This window comes from Hemicordylus capensis, chromosome 1 (genome assembly GCF_027244095.1).
Source record: "Hemicordylus capensis ecotype Gifberg chromosome 1, rHemCap1.1.pri, whole genome shotgun sequence".
Taxonomy (NCBI): Eukaryota; Metazoa; Chordata; class Lepidosauria; order Squamata; family Cordylidae; genus Hemicordylus; species Hemicordylus capensis.
Genome location: NC_069657.1, coordinates 436,789,270 through 436,814,431, shown reverse-complemented (window position 1 = coordinate 436,814,431; position 25,162 = coordinate 436,789,270). Strand labels below are relative to the sequence as shown.

The window sequence follows — 25,162 nt, the reverse complement described above, 5'->3', positions numbered from 1 at the left end:
TTCCCAGCACCGCACGAGCTGGATGTTAAATGAGAGGTGCTCATTTAGTGCCTAATCAGGGCACATGCTTGCATCTCATTTAATATCCAGTTTGCACAGTGCTGGGAAGTTGTCAGCACTTTCATCACTAGAATGGAGGCAGCAACTGAACCCCTTAGTGCTGTGCATGTTGGATATTGAGTGGGGAGAGAGGTTGAGCTGACAGGGAATGTGTGAGTGTTTGGGTTTGGCCGTGGGGCCTGGGTGAGCACGGTGCTGGGGATGATAGCTCCAGTTGCTCCACCCAAAGGATGGGCTTGATCATGAATATTCATAATTTGCAGCTGAACAATAGCAGAGCTCTGTCAGATGGAGGGCATAAATGCCAGTTTGCCTCTCATGAGAGCACAGGGTCAGAAATCTCTCCTTCAGATATTTATACTCGTGTTCTGCAGTGATTGGTTGCAGTGATAGCTTTTCTCCCTCCCTTCACACCTCCAACTCCACCCGTTTCCCCTTCTCCCTCTAGAAGTGTTTCACTGGCATAAGAGTGTACCAGTGCAGTGTTCTGATGGTACAATGCTATCCTTACATGAGTGCAAAGTTCTTCTGGTGTAAGGGATTTAGTAGCAGTCATATCCTTGACCAGTTTGAAATAGTCTGAGAATAAGATTGTGCTGCTAAGATTAAATACCAAATAAGATTAAATACCAAATAAGCCAATACGGTTTCAGCCTTAACTTTCTTCAGAAAATGACAAATTACATGTGTATTTAAAAGAAAAATAGAAGTAAAGTTGATTTTTGTCAAGAAATTTTGCTTAATTAAATTTGCCTTAGCCAATTCATACCAGTACAGATAAGTCTGTGATCTATGATGGTGGAACTGCCCTTGTCAGTTTAGGAAAATCAGTCATATTATCCATGTTTTATATTTTAATAGCAGCACCTGCAGAACAATATCTTCAAGAGAAGTTGCCTGATGAAGTGGTTCTGAAAATTTTCTCTTACTTGCTGGAGCAGGATCTTTGTAAAGCAGCTTGTGTATGTAAGCGCTTCAGTGAGCTGGCTAATGATCCAATTTTGTGGTAAGTGAAAAGGTATTCTTGATTATCCTGAAGTATATTACATGCCAAGCACAACAGGAAAAATTGAATTCTTGGTTAGGTGTTCTAATTAGCCTGAATGAAAAGAGGTAGTTGGGTTTCATAAGGCTTTGTGTTTGTTCTCACCCCTGAAATGGCACAACTGCTTTCCTGCCATTCCTTCACTTTCTGTGGTGATCTCTTTAGCTCTTTCTTCACTTTGCTGTCTCCCCCAATATAAAACTTTAGACTGTAAGCTTCTCAGGGCAGGGACCGGAGGCGTCCTTATGTTTCTTGGCAAAGCACTTAGGTATATTGAAGATGCTTTAATCATGTGGCTACTCCTCAGTGTTGTACATACATTGTTTAGAACTGTATGCTTTTTTGAAGGGATTAACACATGACTACACGTGAAGATTCTCAGTCCAGATTTGGAGTGAAGCTGCTCATCAGGCTACTGCTCTTTCCCTTTCAGTTCTGAGCCTGCTACCACTTTATCAAACCTGGCAAAAACTGGAAATAAGCAGTCAGTGGCAGGGGTCGTGCAAGCACTCTTGCTTCCTGTGTAGGATTTGTTGTGTATAATATAAACCCATGGAAAATATGGGCTATCTTTTAAAAAAACATATCTTTGTTTTAACTGTATTTAACAAATGAATTATAGATTGAAATTGATTTTTTCAAGTTGAAGTTCCCTTTTACAAGTTCCCTTTTATAAGTGGGCCCTTGCACTGTTAGGATCCTTGAAGTTGGGCTCTGAAATTTGCTATGTCTATAGTAGGGATGTGCACGGAAAGGACTTTGTGTTCTCTTTCAACCAAAATAGTTTAAATTTTCTGTCGAAACACCTGTCAGGCTGGTGGTTTCAATGGAACAAACCTGAAACGTTTTGTGTGTTTCAGCCTTAAGGAACATTGGGGAACTCAAAACACCCCATTGCTCCCCACGTTTTGCTCCTATGAACACCAAAGTGGGTTGGGCGGTAGGGCATGATGGGTGCTACCTACCATCCAAGCCACAAAAGAAATGGGCAATGGGGCGATTTTAACCTTTCCTGAAAACCTCCATAGGATCTTATGGGTTTTTTGGGGAAAGTTAAAAATCGCCCCCTTGCCCATTTCTTTTGTGGCTTGGGTGGTAGGTAGCACCCATCATGCCCTACCGCCCAACCCACTTTGGTGTTCATAGGAGCTAAACGTGGGGAACAATGGGGTGTTTTGAGTTTTCCCATTGTTCCCTATGGCCTGAACAAGTTGAACTCACAGAGTGCACATAATTTGCAATGAATTTTGCAAACCTGCCTCAAAAAGACTGCAGAAGAACACAGTTCAGAAGGGAATATGTCCTTCCCCAACACAGAACACACATTTCAAACAGTCCAAAAATGACTAAAAAAGAATCACTGTCCAGCCACAGTGCCTGCACTTCAGTAACATCATTGGAAGAAGTTGCGCTCTCACACACAATTATGACCCCTTACATTACTTCCTAACCTTGCAACAGCTGCCTTAGCAGCAAGCATAGCAGCAACTAGAGCAACTTCAGCCACATTTTGACTGAGTATTCCTTGCAATGCAGATTGCAGAGCAGATGCACAAGTTAGTGTCTAGGCCAGACATGGAGCTCATCACAGCAATCACCAAGAAATGTATACATACACACATGCACACGCAGAGCTGCCATTGTCCATTTCTCACCACAACACTATCTCAAACAAAACAAACCACAACTCAAAGAAGGCTCAAGGCAGGCACTCAAGTTATGCCTTTGTCAGTCTGAGATCCAGCAAAACCAGATAGTTATAGTAGTAGTAGCACAGCATAATATACTCAGTGCTGAGAAAAGAAAACCACAGAATCAAACCTTCCTTCCTCCTGTCCTGATGTATCCTGTTCTTCAAGAGAGACATAGTATAAAGTATCTTTTTCTGCTCCCCAGTCCCTTTAAATACTTCTTGAATTTGAAATTTCCTCCTTTTGTGTTCCCCTCCTCTCTCTCCCCAGCTAATGGGGCACAGTTGTCCATGATAACACTTGATTTGTATGCTAAAAAGCCAATCGTGAAGCAAGGAGATTGGAAGCCAGTGCCATAAAACAAATCAGCAAGGGGGGAAAAGGCATCCAAAATGGCGCTCGATATGTCAAAATGTTCCAAGCGAAATGGGAGTTGTTCTGTTCCATGCTTGAAACAGGCCCTTTATTTAAAGGGTGTTCTGATTCAGGCTCGAAACACGTGAAATGGCCCATTTCGAAAAGGTTCGTTGGCAAAACATTCTGCACAATCTATAAGCCACAACATCCCAATTGTTAAGGGAAACAACCTGAAAATGGGATATTGTACACCTTTCCCTCTGAAAACAGGACACCCCAGATTGGTTAAGGAACTTCTAGACTGCCCAAAAAGCTGAAGGGTGCTACAAGGTTGCCCAACATATTTTGGTTACCAGTAAAACCTGAAAATCCCACATTTTTCCACAGGCAAGATTTGGTTCTGTTCCTTCTGTTTTTGTTATTTTCCCTCTGTTCATTATTAATGCAGTTTGGACAAGACAAGTGTGCTGCATTAATAATGAACAAAGGGAAAATAACAAAAACAGAAGGAATAGAACTGCCCAATGGAAGCAACATCAAGAACCTAGAAGAGAAGGAACATTACAAATACTTGGGCATTCTCGAGGCTGATAACCTTGCACACACTGAAGTTAAAAGAAAAATTGGAAGTGAATACATCAGGAGAGTTAGAAAAATCCTCAAGTCCAAACTCAATGGCGGGAACACCATACAAGCCATAAACACCTGGGCTACCTGTTATCAGATACACTGCAGGAATAATAAGACTGGATACAGGCAGAGCTAGAGATGCTAGATTGTAATACCAGGAAAATCATGACCATCAATCATGCTCTGCACCCCCGCAGTGATGTAGATAGGCTATACCTCCCTCGCAGCTCAGGTGGAAGAGGAATGCTGCAAGTCCATCAAACAGTAGAGGAGGAGAAAAGAGGCCTTGAAGAATATATCAAGGACAGTGAAGCAGATGCACTTCAAATGGTCAAGAACGAGAAACTATTCAACACCAATGAAACAAAACAGGCCTACAAGAAAGAACAAGTCAAGAACCGAGCAGAAAGATGGAGAAATAAGCCCCTGCATGGTCAATATTTGCACAATATAAGTGGAAAATCAGACATCACCAAGACCTGGCAATGGCTTAAGAATGGCAACTTGAAGAAAGAAACAGAGGGTTTAATACTGGCTGCACAAGAACAGGCACTAAGAACAAATGCAATAAGAGCAAAAGTCGAAAAGTCAACAACAAACAGCAAGTGCTGCCTTCGTAAAGAAGCAGATGAAACTGTGGACCACCTAATCAGCTATTGTAAAAAGATCGCACAGACTGAATACAAACAAAGGCATGACAAGGTAGCAGGGATGATACACTGGAACATCTGCAAAAAATACAAGCTACCTGTAGCCAAAAATTGGTGGGACCATAAAATTGAAAATGTTGAAGAAAACGAAGATGTGAAAATATTATGGGACTTCCGACTACAAACAGACAAACATCTGCCACACAATACACCAGATAGAACTGTAGTTGAGAAGAAAGAAAAACAAGTTAAAATAATTGACATAGCAATACCAGGGGATAGCAGAACAGAAGAAAAAGAAATGGAAAAAATAACCAAATACAAAGATCTACAAATTGAAATTGAAAGGCTGTGGCAGAAAAAGGCCAAAATAATCCCAGTGGTAATTGGCACCCTAGGTGCAATTCTAGAACAACTTGAAGAGCACCTCAACACCATAGGGGCCACAGAAATCACCATCAGCCAATTACAAAAAGCAACTTTCCTGGGAACAGCCTATATTTTGCAACGATATCTATAATAACCAACAGTATTGATGATAAAATTCTGGCATCCCAGGTCCTTGGGAAGGACTCGATGTCTGTATAAAACAAACCAGTCAATAACACCTGTCTGTGTAAACAAGAAATAATAATTAATAATACCATCAGCCAATTACAAAAAGCAACTTTACTGGGAACAGCCTATATTCTGTGACGATATCTCTAACAACAGCAACAACATTGACAATAAAATTCAGCCATCCCAGGTACTTGGGAAGGACTCGATGTCTGGATAAAACAAACCAGTCAATAACACCTGTCTGACTGTGTAAATAAATAAATAAATAAATAAAAATACTTTATTTGTTAGCTGTCCCTTAAATTGTTCTCTGGGCAGCTCACAACACATTAAAACATCCCACATAACTTATTAAATCATAAGACCAAGAGGGGGAAAAGAAAATGTAAAATACAAAACAAAGCAATTTAAAAACTCTTTAATAATCAAATTTAAAAATCAAAACTTAAAGGCCTGAGTGAACAAGAAGTTCTTTACCTGGCATCTAAAAGAACAAAGTGATGAAGCCAGGCGAACCTCACTGGGGAGGCTATTCCATAAATGGGGTGCATCCACCGAAAGGGCCCTCTCCCTAGTAGCCACCCGCCTCACTCGTTTGGCAGGAGCACTAGGAGGAGGGCCACCTTAGAAGATCTTAAGGTCCAGGTTGGGACATATGGGGCAAGGCACTCTCTCAGGTAACCCGGCCACAAGCCCTTTTGGGCTTTCAGTGTTAAAACCAGCACTTTGAATTGGGCCCGGAAATGGACTGGGAGCCAGTGCAGCTGATGAAGCACTGGCGTAATAGGCTCAAAACTTCCAGTCCCAGTTAATAACCTTGCAGCTCTGTTTCGTACCAGCTGCAGTTTCTGGACTTTTCTCAAAGGCAGCCCCATGTACAATGCATTGCAGTAATCTAAGCAAGAGGTTTCCAGAGCATGAATAACTGTGGCCAAGCCATTCCTGTCCAGGTAAGGTCCCAGTTGGCATATTAGCTGAAGCTGATAAAAGACGCTCTGAGCCACAGAGGTCACTTGAGCAACTAGCAGCAGTGCTGGATCAACGAGCACCCCCCAAACTGCAAACCTGGTCCTTCAGGGTGAGTGCAGACCCATCTATAACAGGCCAAACATCATCACCTGGGCAGAGGAACATAGGAAGCTGCCGTATACTGAGTCAGACCATAGGTCCCTCTAGCTCAGTATTGTCTACACAGTCTGGCAGCACCTTCACCAAGGTTGCAGGCAGGAATCTCTCTCAGCCCCCCTATCTTGGAGAGGCTGCCAGGAAGGGAGCTTGGAACCTTCTGCTCTTCCCAGAGCAGCCCCATCCCCTGAGGGGAAGATCTTGCAGTGCTCACACATCAAGTCTCCCATTCATATACAACCAGGGCAGACCCTGCTTAGCTATGGGGACAAGTCATGCTTGCGACCACAAGACCAGCTCTCTTCTCCTCTCTGACCACCGACCAGTAGTGCTTTTGTCTTGTTTGAATTGAGTCTTAGCTTATTCAGCCTCATCCAGTCCATTACTGCATCCAGGCACTGATTCAGGATAGTCATCGCCTCACCTGCATCTGATGAAAAAGAGAGATACAACTGAGTGTCATCCGCATACTGATGACATCTCAGGCCAAATCTCCGGAACACCTTTCCCAGCAGTTTCATGCAGATGTTAAACAACACAGGGGAAAGAATGGAACCTTATAGGGCCAGAATTCCAATATTGAAAAAGCCAAGCTGCATGTGGGGCAGAATTTGGAACAGTATAAGTTCTGCCCCTTTCAGTAGCAGCCAACATGCAGCTGTGTTTGCAGAATGCAAGCTTTATTTACTAGTTAGTATAGCCACCTTAAGTGGTGCAGCGGGGAAATGTTTGACTAACAAGCAGAAGGTTGCCGGTTTGAATCCCTGCTGGTATGTTTCCCAGACTATGTATGGGGCAGCAGTGATATAGGAAGATGCTGAAAGGCATCATCTCATACTGTGCAGGGGGAGGAAATGGTCAACCCCTCCTGTATTCTACCAAAAGAAAACCACAGGGCTCTGTGGGCACCAGGAGTCGAAATTGACTTGATGGCACACTTTACCTTGACCTTAGTATATAAATATGCTTGGGATTTATTCACTGATCAGGATACTGCCCTATGATCTAGAGTCCTGAAGCTTGCTGCACACATGGTCACAAGACACTGTAATTGCTAGTAACATCTGAAAATGCAGCATTTGTTTTTCTATCTCAGAAAAAGGAAGATTCTGAGTGAGTGTACCCAGCATCTTAAAATTGGTTCAAGCATAACTCAAGACTGATGAATAGAAAAGCCTGAAAATATATGTACATTTTTGTTCAAAATACAGCACTCTAAAGTCTAAAGCCCCATTCAGACATGATATTGCACATGCTTACAGGTGTCTGAATGCATGTACGTCTTTGTGTGAATGACTGTACATGCATTCATTTAAAAGTGAACCTGAGTACAAGCCCCTCGTGGGGTACAGATAGGATGTGTACTACTGTATGTGCATTGAACATAATGTATGAATAACAGTACATACTTATATTTATACGGTTTGTATTTTTGTTGAATGTAACATGTGAATTGGACTGTAGTGTATCCTCAAATGGTTATGCTACCCCTCAACTAGCTAGGAAGCCTGATTTCAGTGCACAGGACACTCTGGTTACAGCATAAGTCTGCAAAGATGTTTGCAAGATTCTTCCTTAGAAGTGAAGACTCAAAATGTACTCCAGAATTGGTTAATATACTTCTGAGACATCCCTGAAGCTGAAATCTTGCACATTCAGAGTCCAAGATACACTGATTGTTGGTAAAGCTTAAAAATGAGATGTGTTGACTCTAAACATTGGGACTCCCATTTTACCTGAAGAGGCCAGCATTCCAGTCCGAGCAAGCCAAGCTGGGGTAGGGTGGGGGAATGGAATTTTGCGTCTGTGGGAGTTCTAACTCTTTGGATGAAAGGGCACCTCCACCAGGGTGATGCAACTTTCATTTACTAGTGTGAATATTTATGGTATTCAGTGTATGGCTTGGTCAAGTGTAACTGAATTTAATAAAGCCAGATAGTGCTCATCATTTGCTTTTTAAAAAGGATTTTGGTTGGTAGGATGTAAATATTATTGTGAGAAAAAGGAAATACCTAAGAGCGAAACTCAGTCTTGATCAGCAAAATGTTCCAAAGACATGCTTAATCCTTTACTTACATTTGGGCTCTTACCCAAATAACAAATGCGCATCTGGAAATACTGTTAGTCTTAATGACTTTGGTTTTAGCTTAAGTGATAATCTTTAAGCCTTCTGTTTAAAGTGTGCAGTTCTCTTTGTTGCTCTATTGCATTCAGTGAGAAACAGGAACAGTTCCAGGAATGCCCAAGATCGATCACTTCTAACTTTGTACATTGTTTCATGTAATTTTGATGCAGTTGGCTTATAATGTTCTGTCAAGCCACATTCACAATTTTGTATTCTGGGTGTCTTTGTTCAGGAAGCGACTCTATATGGAAGTATTTGAGTATACACGCCCAATGATGCACCCTGAACCTGGAAAATTTTATCAGATTAATCCAGAAGAGTATGAACACCCAAATCCTTGGAAGGAAAGTTTTCAGCAATTGGTATGTCTCTTTTAACAAATTTGCTCATATTTTAAAAAATACTTTAATGTTTGATGTCCTTCTCTTTTCTCCTGGTCTCCTAAGCACCTGTGCTTTTCCTCTTGTTGCACGTCAGCCAATCTAATGTGTCTTCACTGAAATACCGGTTCTTTCATGCTAGTGTGATAATTTCACCCCTCAGGCCTCCAATTCAGCATCAAGTTAAAGCTCCCAAGTTAGTACATTTGACTCCCCACATTTCCATTCCAACTATGGACTGGTTCGGATAATACTTACCCTGTACAAATAAAAGGGAATGTGCTGAGAGAGCCCCTGTCCTAATGTTTTTCACAGACATCCAGACACTGCAGAGTGTGTGTGTGTGTGTGTGTGTGTGTGTGTGTGTGTGCGCAGGTCGGAGTGGGGATCCATTTTGAGCTACCATGCTACATATGACCTATATAAACCTCAGGCCCCCCACCCCTCATATGATAAAGGAATGCAGCAGCAGGATGGCAAGATGCCTGTGGATGAGAATGGGACAAGTTCAGCATATCCTCCTTTTAATCATGTGGTTTGGGAAAGTATCATCTGAACAGACCCTAAATGGTTCTCCGCATTATCTCTTCTTATTCACATGATAAAGCTCATCTGGGATCTACCCCTTTCCTCCTCTCTTGTGCTTTCAGTCATGAGATTAGAACAATGCACAATTCTTAATCAGACTCTCTCCTCTTCATGGTTCTTCATGGCAGGCACAGTTTAAGCCAAAATGGAGAATTTAGATTGAGTGCATCATTCAGTCTCCTATGAATTTTGGGATTTATTTCCAGCCATTATGGCTATGCAGTGAGGGGCCTGAAGGTATTAGTGATGCCTGTTGAAAACTCATAATAGAAGCCAGCACTAGTGCAGAGTAAGATTCCCAGGAAATTGAGATAAAGATGGGAGCTTGCATAGATCCCTGTCCGCCCAGATATGATTAGTAGAACCAGAGAAAATGATACAAACGAAGCAATTATGTAGTAGTGTTTGTAAGTTCAGCTGTTATACATACTGCAGAAGTCATCTTTCCTTAGAATTTCTTTTTGTTTGCCTTCAGAGTACGTACAGCTAGAGATGTGCAAATCGATTCAGCAGCAAATCGATTCAGTTCAAATCTGGCTGATTTGAGTGTTGCTCCCTCTAAACGAATCACCCCAAAAAGGAATGGTTAGTTTTGAGGTTGAATCAAAATCAGCCGGATTTGACTCTAGCCAAATTGATTCGGCCTTCAATGTATGAGGGGAGGAGGAGAGCCTCACGACCTACTTTAAAAACAAAACTGTGCCCCCGAGGTGCCCCAAAACTAATTACCTTTACTCACAGCAGAGCCTGCAACAGTGACCCAACCCACCATCATCCTCCTGTGGCTACTGGCTGCTCCTTTGAAGAGGCACCTTTAGTACTTTTGACAGCTCTTCTGGCGGGATTCGATTAGAAAAATCAAGTCTGAATCCAGTTGAACTGGTTTTGAAAAGAACAGATTCGTGATAGAAGCAAAACAGCTGGTTTTGATTTGACCATGAAACAAATCGCAATTTTCAATTCAGCCCAATGTGTAGTTCTCTTTGAAACCATTGGTTTTGCAAACCTTTTCTGAGCCACCACCAGTGGTGTAGTCGCAAATTCAGAAGTGCAGGTGCTCTCCACGACAGCCCCTGTAGCCACGCCCACCCCAATAGCCACACCCCAATACACAATACCACTACATTTGCATTTTTAATGCAGTTTTATTGTTCTGTATGCAAACATACAGGCTGTTTTTTTTTAAAGTTCTAAAAATGAACCTGTCCAGAATTGCCCCTTTTCTTCAAACATTAAGGGAAGACCTGATAGAGGCCTATACAATTATGCATAGTATAGAGAGAATGGATAGAGATAATTTTTTCTCATTTTCTCACAAGATTAGAACCAGGGGTCACTCCACAAAATGGACTGCCAGGAAATTGAGGACTGACAAAAGGAAGTACTTTTTCACACAGAGCATAATTAATCTATGGAACTCTCTCTGCCATGGGTACTGCAAAGCAACTTTTCACTGCATTTACATTTGCTGAGGAACAAGTACTTCCCAGTGCATATACCACATGTTTGTGCAGCAAAAATAATGTAGATATAACTTATGTAGCCATATGTAAATATAACAATCTATGTATGCAGCCTACATGTCATTTCTTATCCAGAGGTACCTTGCTTCCAGGTTAGAAGCATGTAACACATGCAGCAAAAAATCAAAAACCTGAAGGTTCTGCCCGTGCTCTAATTTTTGGCCCTGTTCATAGGACCTGAACACCCAGAGTAACCTAGAACACCCAGACACCTTTCTTACATCTTCTGACAATTTCATTGGGGCTTGCTTGCTAGCTTTACAGTTCAATCCTATGCCGGTTTATTGGTAAATCCATTGCACTGAGTTCAGGTGGGGCTTGTTTGTTCCCACATCAAGCGTAGCAGGATTGCAGCCTTCTAAAGTTTCAGAAGGGTTGGGCTTAAAAACATCCAGAAGGGAATGCTTGGGATTTCCATGGTGCATTAAAACACAAGCAGAGAGTGGGGCTATGATTTTTTGCATTGAGATATGAACTCCAGAGGATGCAGTGGAATTGAATGCTGTAGCTGCTCTGTCAGGGCTGCATCATTATTCTTGGGGATTGCTGCTGGCATGCCTGCAGGAGCAAGAGTTGTCCTGCCTCCTCAGGCAGTGTGCCCATGCACTGGGGGAAGGGGGGAGGGATTGTTGGCAAAGTCAAGTTGATTGACAAAAAAAGCAGAGGCTTCGTAATTCCACTTTTAACCCGCCGAGAAACTGCTGAAGCTCCCCTCCCTCGTTCTTTCCCCCTCTCACTCGCATGCGGACACACTGGGACTGCGGTGGTGTGCACTGAGTCTGCGCCAACTTGTGTTTTCTCACTGATGCTGCAGATAGGAAAACCCAGGATCTCCAGTGACTTCCTGGGGAGGCAGGGCTTCATTAGCTTGCTGGCCAGCCGGGGAGGATGTGGTTTCCCCGCCACTGCTGAAGCCCATCTCACCAGGTCTGACATGCACCTTGGCCTGGCACTTCTCTCACTGCTGGGTTGCACCCCCTACCGGCGCTGCCCGCACTCTATTTTTGGATGTGTGGACAGCTTCCCTGCCATCCGCTGCCCAGCGGGGAAGCCAGCACAGTGTGGCCCCGGCTGCCCCACCCCCTGGGCTCAGACGGCCTCGGCACATGTGCAGAATTCACACGTGTGTGGAGGCCATCTGAGCCTAGGGGGCTGGGGCCAGGTGAAGCACCCCACGCAGAGCAGTGACAACAGCGTATGGCGGGGAAGCCGGGCACAGGGGCAGGGTGCAACCCAGCAGTGCCCCAGCCCCGGAAGAAGTGCCAGGCCGCTGACCTGGCCCGTCCTGGCTCAGCTATACCCGACTATAGGCCACCTCCAGCCTCAGAGGCAAGATGCTTCTAAATATCAGTTGCAGGGGAGTAGCCGTAGGAGAGAGGGCATGCCCTCACCTCTTGCCTGTGGGCTTCGCAGAGGCATCTGGTGGGCCACTGTGTGAAATGGGATGCTAGACTAGATGGGCCTTGGGCCTGATCCGCCAAGGCTGTTCTTATGTTCATAAAATATGATGGCTCTGCAGTGTTTGGGTGTTCCTTGCTCTACCTCTTTGCAAATGCCAGAGAGGTGCACTTCTTTGTGAATGAGGTCTGTTCCAGTGAACGGAATGATCTTTGTAGGAAGCTGGGTTAATGGCCGGTGTTGCGGATTATAGAGAGAGAGGCAGCATTTTATAGACAACTTCTTTCTCCCTGCAAACCTAAAATTTTCCAGTAGTACTTGAGGCAAGGAAAATATCTTTGAATTCAGATCCACTGAACACTGTGAATGTCAGAGTGCTGTGAACTAGTTTCAGAAGTTTTGTAATGTCCTCTTTTAATAATGATAATGATAATTATGATAATAATATAAATAAGCTTTATTGTAGATTTATTTAAAAATGTGGTGGTGTTTTCTCATTTTCAGTACAAAGGAGCACATGTTAAGCCAGGATTTGCTGAACATTTCTACAGTAACCCAGCAAGATACAAAGGAAGAGAAAATATGTTGGTATGTTTCTGAATAGCTCTAATTCAAATTGATGTGTCTTGCCCGTGGCTATTTGTCTTTCAATTACTCTTTGTTTTCTTTTAGTATTATGACACCATTGAAGACGCTTTAGGTGGTGTACAAGAAGCTCACTTTGATGGACTTATCTTTGTTCATTCTGGCATATACACTGATGAATGGATATACATTGAATCTCCAATCACCATGATTGGTGCAGGTATTAATCAGAGTGGCATCCTTTTTACAGTGTCTTCTATGTTGTTGTCTTTTACCATTTTTGGTTGGCAGAGCAAACTGTTGAGTGGCTGTTGGAACTATCAGGAAAGGAGGCATAAAGCCTATGAGGTGACTTTGTTGTAGCAGGTTACACAGAGCATACAGGATTCGTCGGGGTTCCATTCCCACCTAGTGCTATGGCTGCTGTTACCACAAATAGCAAGTAAATTGGGCAGTGGAATTGAGTGGGTTAGGTTCCGGGGTGTGTGGACTTGGCCAAAAATCAGCCAAAAATGGCATTTTGTCCTCATTTTTAAAAAGAAAGCAGCCAAAAACCAGCCTCAAAATTAAAAAAAAGATCTGCAAAGTGCCCTGGCATGCTCAACGGGTCCCCAGCAGTCCCTCACTGCCCCCCAAGGGGGACACACACAGAGACATCTACTTTAAAACAGATCTTCAGTTTCATTTGTGAGAACCTTGCCTATCTAGTGACATCCTCAGAAGCCCTCTTCTCTCCGATCAGAGTATGTGTGTATATATGTGATAAAATCATTCTCTGTCCGTATTTGGGAAAGCTATTCCACTCTCCAGGTCAGAAAAGGACAATTTTCTCTTCACACTTTTAGGAAAGAGTTTCATTTACATCTTCCTGCTCTTCCTTGAGTATTTTAGCAGAGGCTTCTATTCATGGTGGGTTTTATGTGCTAATAGAAATGTTGCAGTGCACTGCAGCAGGCCGTTCCTACAGGGCCCCATTGTCACCATTAGGGTCTGAGATTAGAAGGTAGTGATATTGCCAGGGTAATTGCTCTCCACTTTGGGAAGATGGCCACAGCTGCATTCGTTTGTGTTGATTTGGAAGAAGTGACTTCATAGATCCAGAGGAGGAGGAGACTCTTAAATGAATCTCTCTCTTACACCTTGGTTTGTAGCCAGAGAAAGTTAGTTGTGACTATGTCCTGTTGAAATTAAATGGGTCTAGTTAGTCATTGCTTACCTAGATCACTGATTTCAGTGGTGCTTAGTCATTATTAACCTTCTATAAATACAGCCCATTGTTCCCAGTCATGATGAGTCCGGTCAGAGTTGAGCACTTTGCTGCTGAACATAAGAATTTTGGTTTTCAGCCACACCCCTAAATACCTTCTGCTGCTGTTGGCCTCTTTGAGGCCTCCTTCACATGAAAGGAGCTGTAGAGTGACTCATGTGAGAGCCCACAGTAGACTTCTCTTCCTGTTCTAGCGTAGAGGGCACCAGCCATATGTTGAATGAATGCAATTGTGCTGTAATTACAGATGAACAATATTTTGTCATTCTGGATTGTGCACTACACCCCTTTTTAGAATAATTACCTCTTTTATTTGGTTCTGCAGCAGTGTTGACATTTTTTTAAGAAGTAAGGAGTTCCAGACAAGGATTTTTCTCCTGGTTTTCTATTGTTTGCCCAGTGGCTTGAATGAGATACGTTTAGTATCTTAACTATGTAGGAATGGCTAGCTGAATCCTGGTAATCTTAACCTTCTGTCTTGGTTGCCTGTAATACTGCACATCTAGCTGAAAGTCTTATCTGAAAGACAGTACTCATCCATCTTACAAATATTCATCCATACATACAGAGCTCATACATACAGAACATTTTGGTAATACTTGTCTCCATGTTTTGTTTCCTGCCCTGTGTGTGTGTGTGTGTGTGTGTGTGTGTGTGTGTCTTTGTGCACTCTTGGAATGTTACTGAACACTTCTGCTCAGGCGTAGTTCAAGGGAGTTAATGGCAAGCTACTATAATATAACTTATTTTGTTTACAGAAGTCCACTTTATGTAGCATCAAGAGGGAACATTTTGCTTCCACTTTATAGTGTTGTTTCTAAATCTGTACACATCCAGATTAGTGTTTTGCCAGAGTAATGCTGTTGCACTTGTATAAGGACATAATGCAGTGACATTGTGCATGAAAGGATTGGTTGTTATGACTAGTACTCATGTTAGCAGATCTCAACACAAAGCACAATACTTTGCACAGCGTGTCATACCTTGCACAATGCATTGCACAACCTTCCTTCATCTGCACATTTCTCCCCTTCATCTGTCTGCCTTGGTTTGCATATTTATTTCTTTATTTGAAACATTTGATATACTGCCCACTCCGAAGACTCTGGGCGGTGTACAAAAACATGCAAAACAAGACAGCATTAAAATTACATTCTAAATAAAATTAAAGTAACTAACAGCAGGGGAGGGGGGGATAGATAAACTACAGGGTAAAAGCCTGGCAGAAAAGAACAATAAAGATTTAAAAATCAACAAAGAAGGAGCTAAACGAATCTGCAGGGCAAGGGAATTCCAGAGAAGCGGGGCGGCAACCGAGAAAGCCCTTTCACGGGTTCTAGCTCCCCGAACCTCTCGGAAATCGGGGACTGACAAAAGGGCCGTCTGGCCAGATCTGTGCTGCTGAAATCAAAATGAGAATAATGGGCAACATCCAGACTAAGTTAATTATTATCAAGTCCCATTGCAATTATACTTTAGTCATCATTAACTTGTTCCATTGATTTCAGTGCTATTTAGTCATGATTAACTAGTCTGGATGCTGTCCAGTGTTGACAGGGGCTTTTGTTGTTGTTTGGGCTCCCCCTGCTGGCTTCCCAGGAATAGCACACAAGGACTGATTCTCCTGATCTGTGTTTAGTTAGAAAAAAGTGACTGCTTAGACTAGATGTATCACTGCAATTGATTTGCATAGTAATACTTGTAAGATAATGTGTCTTGAATATTTTTTTCAATATTCCCTCCTCCCCCATCACACACACACTTGTTTACTGTGCTGGAGAAATTAATCTTTATGATACTTTTTGGTGGAGACAGTTTTAGTGCTGCATATTATATATGTAACTTGATAAAATCAAAACTGTCATGGTGCCCAATTGTACAATGCTGCAATACCACTTATTCAGCACCTCCCAGTGCTGCAATACCACTTATTCAGCAACATATTCTGTAGCAGAATTTTTAGCAAATATATTGACAATTCTTTATGAATCATAGGCGATGCTTTGCAATCCATTGTGTGTTCTGTTGGGTTTAATTGAAAGAAAGAATACAGTATTACTTTCTGCTCAGATTTGGGATCCTGAACCTGGGATCTGGGCACATGGATTTAGATAAAACTTAACACCATTACCATAGGGACAATATCTGATTTCTTGTAAAAGTAAGCTACAGGATCTGTAATTGAATATTTTACTGTAGGGGTTAAATGTAAGATAAATCTCTGGGTAATCTGCACTAGATCAGCAAAAGGTTTTGGGCTTCTAGTAAGTTATATAAAAATTTATATTCTAGATATAAAAATTTATTATAGATATATTTACCAAAAAATACATAAATATCATGACTGCTGTTGTGATATTTGCTTATTCCTTACTCTCATAGCTCTTCCCCTATGATTGTGAACTGCCCTGAACCATTTTGGATTGGACAGCATACAAATGAAATAAATAAAAAATTAAATATGAGTATTGGTTGCCTAGCCAGTTTTAGACTTTTGTGTTGGAATCACTGATCTGAAGTAACTCGGGGGTAGATATACTGTATGCACATTACTATATGCACATTATTCCAGTTTATGACTCATAGGAAGCAGCAGGTAATTGACTCTGTCCCCTGAACCATCATTTTGCACTTGACTGTGCGTGCACAGACACACAAATTCTCTCTCTCTCTTTTGCACCTGGTTCTTATTGATGTGTCTCAGGGTTCTAGTGAAGAAAACAGAGTAGATCCCACAAGCCTGAAGTCCGTTGACACTCTTAATAACTTAATGCCTGAGCATACCTTTGAGTCATCATGGAGGTGTAAAGCTTATTGTTGGAACAAACTGATAATAGACTGCTTTTGTTTTGTTACTGCATGCTTTTAGCTTCTGAGAAGTAATTAAGTTTTACATTAAAACTGTTTTTTGTTTACAGCTCCTGGGAAAGTAGCAGATAAAGTCATTATAGAAAACACAAGAGATTCAACCTTTGTCTTCATGGAGGGGTCCGAGGATGCTTATGTTGGTTATATGACAATCAGGGTGAGAAACTTGAGGACAAACATTTAGTAATTTCAACATAAGGTGAAAGAAATGAATGGCTCATGAAGAGTTTTTAATGGTGTATGTATTTTCAGTTTAACCCTGATGACAAATCCGCACAGCATCACAATGCCCACCATTGCTTAGAGATTACGGTCAACTGCAGCCCAATAATAGACCATTGTATTATTCGAAGTACTTGTACAGGTTAGTAAACTCTCTCCTGAAACTGTCTAAAAGTAGCAGACTTGCAATAGCTTGACATTATTTTTGGATACATGAAGTTTGGCTGAGACAATGCACAACATGTGTCCTGTTAGAAAATTGGCTTACTTGCCCGCTTCTCCAACGTGATAAAAAGCTGAAATCTCTCATGTGAAAATGCCACTTAATAGAAATTCTTGGGTTACTTGAGGAGTGATGGTTTGTGCTACCACCTCCTTGCCAGTTCCAAGTAAGCCTTAACAAGCCATTTGTGGCTATAGACTGTTGCTCTGTGGCTTACCTTCCATGCAGTTTCCCCTCAAAATGTTCTTGGATAAAGTACTCCAGTTTTACCTTTTTAGTTCAGGGGTCATCACCCGTGGGGGTCCCCAGATGCTGTGGCTTGGTGTGATGGGGGTTGTAGTACAGCAACATCTGCGGACCCAAGGTTGAGGGCCCCTGTTCTAGTTGCCTTGGTTTATGACACAGGTATTGAATTACCTGGCTATGTTGTGTATTTTGAAAAACGCAGGTAAGATAAGTGGCACAGTCTAGCCAATACTAGTTGTAAGCATTGTTTTATGGAAGCCAATCTATTCTAATCCACTCTTTTCATACTTGGACGCTTCTGTTTCAGTTGGCTCTGCGGTGTGCGTTAGTGGCCAGGGTGCTTGTCCCACTATCAAACATTGTAATATCAGTGATTGTGAAAATGTAGGACTCTACATTACAGATCATGCACAGGTAACATCCTGTCACGTTTTTCATTTTCTTCCTCCCCCTGCCAATGTCTCCAGACCTATTTTAATCCATGACTTTTACTGATCTTTTAGGGAATATATGAGGACAATGAGATCTCTAATAATGCATTGGCTGGGATCTGGGTTAAAAACCATGGAAACCCTATTATCAGACGGAATCACATTCATCATGGGCGTGATGTTGGTGTTTTTACGTTTGACCACGGCATGGTAATGTACTCTTCTTCTTCTTCTTCTTCTTCTTCTTCTTCTTCTTCTTCTTCTTCTTCTTCTTCTTCTTCTTTTGAGAAGAGATTATTGATTGTAAGTGGGTGGTGTGTGTCTGTGGGAAAGGATTTAAAAAAAAATAAAAAATTAAAGCTGTTCTTCTGAGTGGTCACTGTACCTCATACAAATGGGGCTTCATGCACATGCAGAAGCCCAGTTTAGGAACCTTCCAAGAATGATTTTGGTCTTATTCTGAACCAACCTGGCATTGCAGAGGAGAAAGGCCAGGTTCTTTGGGTAGTTGGAACTGCTTCCCAAGACCAGAGAGCTGACAGGAAATGGAAATAGTAAATTACTGGTTTCCCTTCCCCTATAACGGCCAGGTGCTCTGCCAACACCAATTCTTCTGTACCCCACAACAACAGTAATAGCTGTCCCCTGAGCTGCCGGATACACCCCCTGCATCACCCTGCCTAAGAGAACCCAAACACATTATACCAAGAGGCCTGGCATAACCCAGTGAAAGGAGGACTAATAAATTTTAACCCAGACCCCACTTTAATATAACTTCCTCCCTCGCAGACTCCAGTCCCACACCGAAGGCCCCGGCACCAAAGGTGGTCCGCCGGCTACACCATCAGCTATGCCTCTGGCGTGCCTTCTTCCAATTTATGCTCCCAAGTGCTCCAGAAATCTCCCCTCTCACAAGAAATCCCTGGTCCTCAGGGACAGGCATCAGTCAAGCACTCGAGAAGAAGGCACAGGTGGAATAGGAGAACAATCAAACTGCAGGGAGGCTTGTCTTCAGAGGTCCAGGCTGCAAGCACAAACCTCCGCCAGATCAAGAATGTGCAGGCAGGCCGAGATGGCTGTTACTTGTTAGGAGAGGTCAGGGAAGCTGACAGAATCTACCCCACTTTCCTCTCTTTGCCCTCTCCGACCTCCCAAATGCTCTCAGCGTGCCCTTCCAATTTATGCTCCCAAGTATTTTAAATCAAGACTGCAGCTGGTTTCTTTGCAGCTGCTGGTGGCCTCAGTAGGTACTGGGTTCCTACATGGGAGTGGGGTGATGGTGCATGATGGTACCTCACCTTTAGACTACTGAAATTCTGACTTGCAAATCTCAGGTCTCCAAGGACTTCAAGCAGGCACTTTCTTCATACTTTTATCTTGTGTAAGTTTTTCTTCACATCCCTAAGTGATAGAAATAGTCTTAGGTTTAAGCTCCAGTTCTCTGATTATTCATGGTGTCATTTCAGCCATATGGAAAAAGTAGTACCCTTGCATATGTGTCCAGTATTTCCGTTGCATGGCCAATGAATGATAGAGGGACCTGATTCCACAGTGAATGTGACAACAGTGTGCCAAATCTGTAATGAGAAGGGATGTATATTGGGGATTGTGAGCAGTTCCCACTCTTAGCCTAGAGTCCCTTACTGACATGTATTGGTCTGCCTTTCCACAGATGCCACTAGCTAATGTTTTCACAGCATACTTTATCTATCAAATTTCCCTACAAATTAAATTGGAAATCTCTCCTTCTCTTTTAATATTTAGTTTTTAACTAAACAATGCATTTATCTGAAACCAGAAGCAGGAATTGTGGAGATACATCTCCAGGAAAAGTGCTTTCAAATATCACAGGTGGCAGAGATGGTCAAAAATGAACCATATTGTCAAGAATGGGAACTTCTCATACTTTCTAGGAAGGGTTGTTTTCTGCTTTGCTTGCTGGACTTCATGCATGGTTCATATTTTTAAAAACTATTTTGCAAACAGAAGTACCTAGGGAGATATTTTAGCCTTGTGCTACTGCCAGAAGGCTCATTAGCTGATACCTTGGAGGATGTGGTCATCTGCTAAAAACAGTTGCAGATAACTTTGAGTCTTGGCACCCTTTGAACTTCTATTGCCATCACAGAAACATTTGCGTTTCTGCTGACCAAACTGAAACAGTCAGTTTGGGGTATGCAGATGTTATGGAGAATTTGAAACAAAGGGGGAAACTTCTATTTTGTGTATCCATATTTTCCCCTTTCTCAAGTCTCTGTCACTGCAAGCAGACATGATTGGTTGTCTTAAAGAAATATTACTATTCAGATAGCTGAATAACTACTTTTAAAAGCATACAGTTCTAAGCAACTCTTCCTCTACCTTCTATGTGCTATCAGTATTGCTACATGTTTTCACAAGTCCACCCGCCAAGTGTGTTTACAAACTCCCTGCTACTTTATATTTAAGCAGAAGGAAGAGAGCAGATCGAGCAAACCTTGGGATCCAGCAGTGTCAACCTGGTCTTGATGTGGACAAAGTTTTTCTCTCTAGCTTATATAAGTAGATTTGGGGTTAGGCATAGGATTTATGTTGAATACTTTCCCACATATGTATGTATTTATTTAACATATTTATATACCATCCACAGTGTTTGTCTCTGGGTGGTTTACAATAAAACAGTACAAATTGAAACAAAATTTAAAATAATTTAAAATTTAACATAACATTAAAAACTGTAAGTCTAATTAAAAGCCTGAGTGAACAAATGTGTCTTAACTGCCTTCTTAAAAGTTATCAGAGATGGGGAGGCAACAGGGAGCACATTCCAAAAGCCTCAGAGCAGCAACGGAGAAGGCCAGTTTCTGAGTGGTCACCAGATGAGCCAGTGGCAACTGCAAACGAACTCTCCAGTTGATTTCACTGGGCGATGGGGCTCATGGCAAAGGAGACTTTGTTTGAAATACCCTGGGCTTAAGCTGTTTAGGACTTTATAAGTTATAACCAGAACCTTGTATTTTGCCCAGAAACTTAATGGTAGCCAGTGTAACTCTTTCAGTATAGGAATAATATGGTCTCTCTGAGATTACTCAGAGACCAACCTGGCTGCCTCATTCTGTACCAACTGTAGTTTCCAAACTACATACAAAGGCAACCCCACGTAGAGCGCATGGCAGTAGTCAGGTCTGGAGGTTATCAACATATGTACCACAGTACTGAGGTCATTTATCTAAAATGGAAACAGCTGGCGTATCAGATGAATTTGATAGAAAGCACCTCTGGCCACCTTCTCAACCTGGAACACCAGGGAGAGGTTCAAATCTAGAAGTACCCCTAGACTGTGTACCTGTTCTTTCTGGGGAAGTGTGACCCCATTCATAACCGGCAGATCAAAATAGTCTCCCGAGTTCCAACCGCACACAATAAGTACCTCTGTCTTATCTGGATTCAGTCTGTTTGTTATCCCTCATCCAGCCCATCACTATGTCAGGCAGGCATTTATGGAGGTTATGCCTTCTGATGATGATGACATGGAGAAATAGATTTGGGTGTCATCAGCATACTGATAATACCCTGTACCAAATCTAATGATCTCTCTCAGCAGTTTCATGTAGATGTTTTTAAAAAAATTGGAGACTATATGGAGCCCCTGAGAGACACCATATAAAAGTTCAGGTTTTGAAGAGCAACAGTTTCTAAGGGACACCATCTGGAATCTGCCTGAGAGGTAGGAGCGGAACCGCTGCAAAGTAGTGCCTTCCACCCCCAACCCCCGCAGACGGTCCAGAAGGATACTATGGTTGATAGTTTTGAAAGCAGCCGAGAGATCCCAAAGGAGCAATGGAGTTACACTCCCTCTGTCAATTCCCCATTGGAGATCATCCATCAAGCCGGCCAAAGCAGCCTCCACCCCATAGCCCGCCTGTAAGCCACTTTGAAATGGGCCTAGATAATCAGATATCCTTAACTGAGTTGAGGTCAACCTGTCTCCATAGAACTACAATAATTACAAACATAGAATTCAATTTTTCTGGGAAGGTTTCTTGCACATTCTTGGGTCTAGGTGTTACATGCAGACCTTTTAATGGCATGTTTTAAAAACTCGGAACACCATATTCCTTCCCTGCATTTACTTTGTTTCTAAGGATCGCGTGCACAGAGACGCAGTTCCCTTGCACAGAGTCCCAGTGCCAGGAAGATACTCGATATTTTATTTTCAGCTTGGTGCTCTCTGGTGGCTTCTTCATGCTTCAACAGTTGTCAAACCCTCTCGTTACAGAATGGCATTCTTCCAGTGTTTGCAATAGTAGTGCTTGTTGGGACTGTTTCATGGTTGCCAGGATCAAGCAGTTTGTCAGTTAAAAATGCATTGCCATGTCGGCGCTTGCATTTCAAGCACTGGACGCTGAAACTGTTGCCAGGTGCTTGATATGAGATGCCACGCATCTGCCATAAATCATATCTATTACACTGAATGAAAGCCACAGAAACTGTTCATTTACTAAGCTAATGCAGTTGTAAAACCTTAGACAGTAGCTGATGTTTCTTCTTGCAGTGCAGTAGTCCTATACTGAATGTTCACTTTGCTTCAGAAAAAAGGTACCAGTGCACAAATTATCTGAGGTCGCGTGTTACAACCTCATTGCACATCAAGGTCCACATAAAATCTTTTGTTCTGAAGTGGTAATCTAGGGGTTATGCAAATTTACTGCTCCTCTACAAAGTAAAATCTTGATGCAGGTTGAGAGAGCTTCAGCTTTGTTAAGCATATTCTGATATCAATCCAATACTCTCAGAAGAACCAGTTGGGGGGGTGGGGATGACAGTCCAGGTTCCTAGTAGTCTGGGTGTTAGCATTCAATTTGAAACATGATCTGTTCCAGAATACTTTTGTTTCTATTTGAATGCAATTTTTGATACTAAATTTAAAGCTTCATGGTTAACAGGGCTGGTAGCTCAAAAAGATCTTTTGAAACAAGATCAGCTTCCCAAACGCAAGACTAGGGGAAAATAAAATTGGTGGCAGCATCAGTGAGACTTCCTCCTCCATCCCATAAGAGGTCTTCATCCCAAGACAAGGGGAGTCACCGAGTGACTTGACAACACTGGCTTGTAATGTGAGATCACTGCTTTCATGTTGATTGCTCTGGGCAGAACTCTGTGACTGAAGGAAAATTGTGCCTAACTACTGCCCTCTGAGCTGGTTCAGTTTTTGAAGGCCTTAGCAGTTGCTGTGATGATAGAGTACCATGTAATACTTGTGGACCTTTGGTGCTCTTTAAATACTGGGCAGCATCCTGACTAGTTCTGCTTAGCAGATTTTTTTGAGGATACAGGGAGCAGCAGAGAGCAGGGGATTAGATAAAAATCACCCCCCACCCTTCTGAGAGCAGAACCTTTCCCCTTTGCAGAAGTATTAGTTGGGACGTGCTAACCATGTATGTGTGTGTTTGGGTACTGATATCTTTATTATAATATAAAGTAGGTGGGGGAAGAAAATAGTTCAAAGCTAGTTTTTCAGTTTTCCCCCTTTAATAAAATCCTCTTCTTCTTTACTTGTAGGGTTATTTTGAAAGCTGCAACATACATAGAAATAGGATAGCAGGCTTTGAAGTGAAAGCTTATGCCAATCCTACTGTTGTACGTTGTGAAATCCACCATGGTCAAACCGGAGGAATCTATGTTCATGAAAAAGGAAGAGGACAATTTATAGAAAATAAGATCTATGCAAACAATTTTGCAGGTGTATGGATTACTTCAAATAGTGACCCAACTATAAGGTACCCCTCTCTATTTTGGCTTAGAGGGAAGGTTTTACTAAACGAAATTGGTAGTATCTTAACATGTATTAAACATAGCAAAATAGCATTTGTTGATTGAGAATTATCTAGTGTTTAAACTGACATGTGGATCTGGCCCTGTCAACTGTATGGGAGGACACCTGAGAACCATATGTAGGCTGCCGCTCCAAACTCTTTGGATGATGAGCAAAGCAGAGGTGTAGTAGTCGGGCTTTGTTACATTGAGTGTTTCTTTTTAAAAACCCAAACTCATTCTATGGCTTCCGAACATTCTGTTTACATAATCTTGTATGTTTAGATAATTTCACGTGTAGCAACTTGATTTTCTGTGGTTTTTGTACCTCAGGGGCAATGCAATTTTTAATGGAAATCAAGGTGGAGTCTACATCTTTGGTGATGGAAGAGGCCTTATTGAAGGAAATGACATCTATGGTAAACAACTGAACTTTTGCTCTGTCACACTTGATATTCCTTATATCTTTGTGCCACATTTCCTTAAACATCCCTCTTCCAACAGGGAATGCATTAGCAGGGATACAAATTAGGACTAACAGCTGTCCTATTGTTCGGCACAACAAGATTCACGATGGCCAACATGGCGGTATTTATGTGGTGAGTATTTTAGTATGATTTTGATGTGAATGTGGACATCTTGGAGCCCTCATCAAATGCTGTTAAACTAGGTATGTTGTACTCGGGTGTGGGAGCAATGAGTGCATACCAACTAGCTACACACCCTGGCACCAGTGTGCTTCATTGCTGCACCCCCTGCTGAGCAGAAAGTCCAGTGAAAGACGCACTTTCTGAAATGAGAATTCTGCATTGATTGGTATAAATCTGAGGTGCTTTTTGAAACCAAAATAAATACAAACTGATAGCAGACTTTTCCTTTTCCATTCCTGGAAGAAGGACACTGCCAGTACTAATATGTCTGTGTCAACTGTGCAGATGCCACCTTCTTTGAGACTGTCTTCCAAGGCATCAGTAAGATGAAGACATATCCTGGTGTCACCTTCCTTGTGCTTACATTTGTCAAGGATGTTTCTTTTGCTCTTATCACCTTTTCTGACCTCACAACCATAACCATAAACATAAGTAGAAAATGTGTGTTGTGCATTACACAAACACAAGTTTGACTTCAAGTTCATGGAACCATAACTTCAGAACAGATTGACAAATGTGGATGTTGTGGGACTCATTTGAAAGGAAATTGTATTAAAAACCTTTATGAAGAACTCAGTCAACATATCCTTACTGCAGCTGGCTGTGTGGCTGAAAAAAAACACCACCTGAATGTTAGTTGTGCAGGCAGCTGAATTGAAATTGGTGGCCATTTTGGATTTCTGGGCAAGCATGGTGTTAGCTCCATATCTACATTTCCTCAGTACCACGTTACCTATGTATGTG

General features: G+C 42.1%; 1 protein-coding gene across 1 annotated transcript in view; it reads left to right on the top strand.

The window, feature by feature from the left end:
- FBXO11 (F-box protein 11) overlaps positions 1-25,162 on the top strand; it is a 142,871-nt gene that overhangs the window by 97,302 nt on the left and 20,407 nt on the right. Inside the window, exons 4-14 of the mRNA XM_053243955.1 lie at positions 922-1,066; positions 8,477-8,606; positions 12,638-12,721; positions 12,806-12,938; positions 16,904-17,010; positions 17,106-17,217; positions 17,852-17,958; positions 18,048-18,185; positions 23,517-23,734; positions 24,102-24,187; positions 24,273-24,367. Coding sequence (XP_053099930.1) covers positions 922-1,066; positions 8,477-8,606; positions 12,638-12,721; positions 12,806-12,938; positions 16,904-17,010; positions 17,106-17,217; positions 17,852-17,958; positions 18,048-18,185; positions 23,517-23,734; positions 24,102-24,187; positions 24,273-24,367 — 1,355 coding nt within the window. The remainder of the gene's footprint in view (positions 1-921; positions 1,067-8,476; positions 8,607-12,637; positions 12,722-12,805; positions 12,939-16,903; positions 17,011-17,105; positions 17,218-17,851; positions 17,959-18,047; positions 18,186-23,516; positions 23,735-24,101; positions 24,188-24,272; positions 24,368-25,162) is intronic.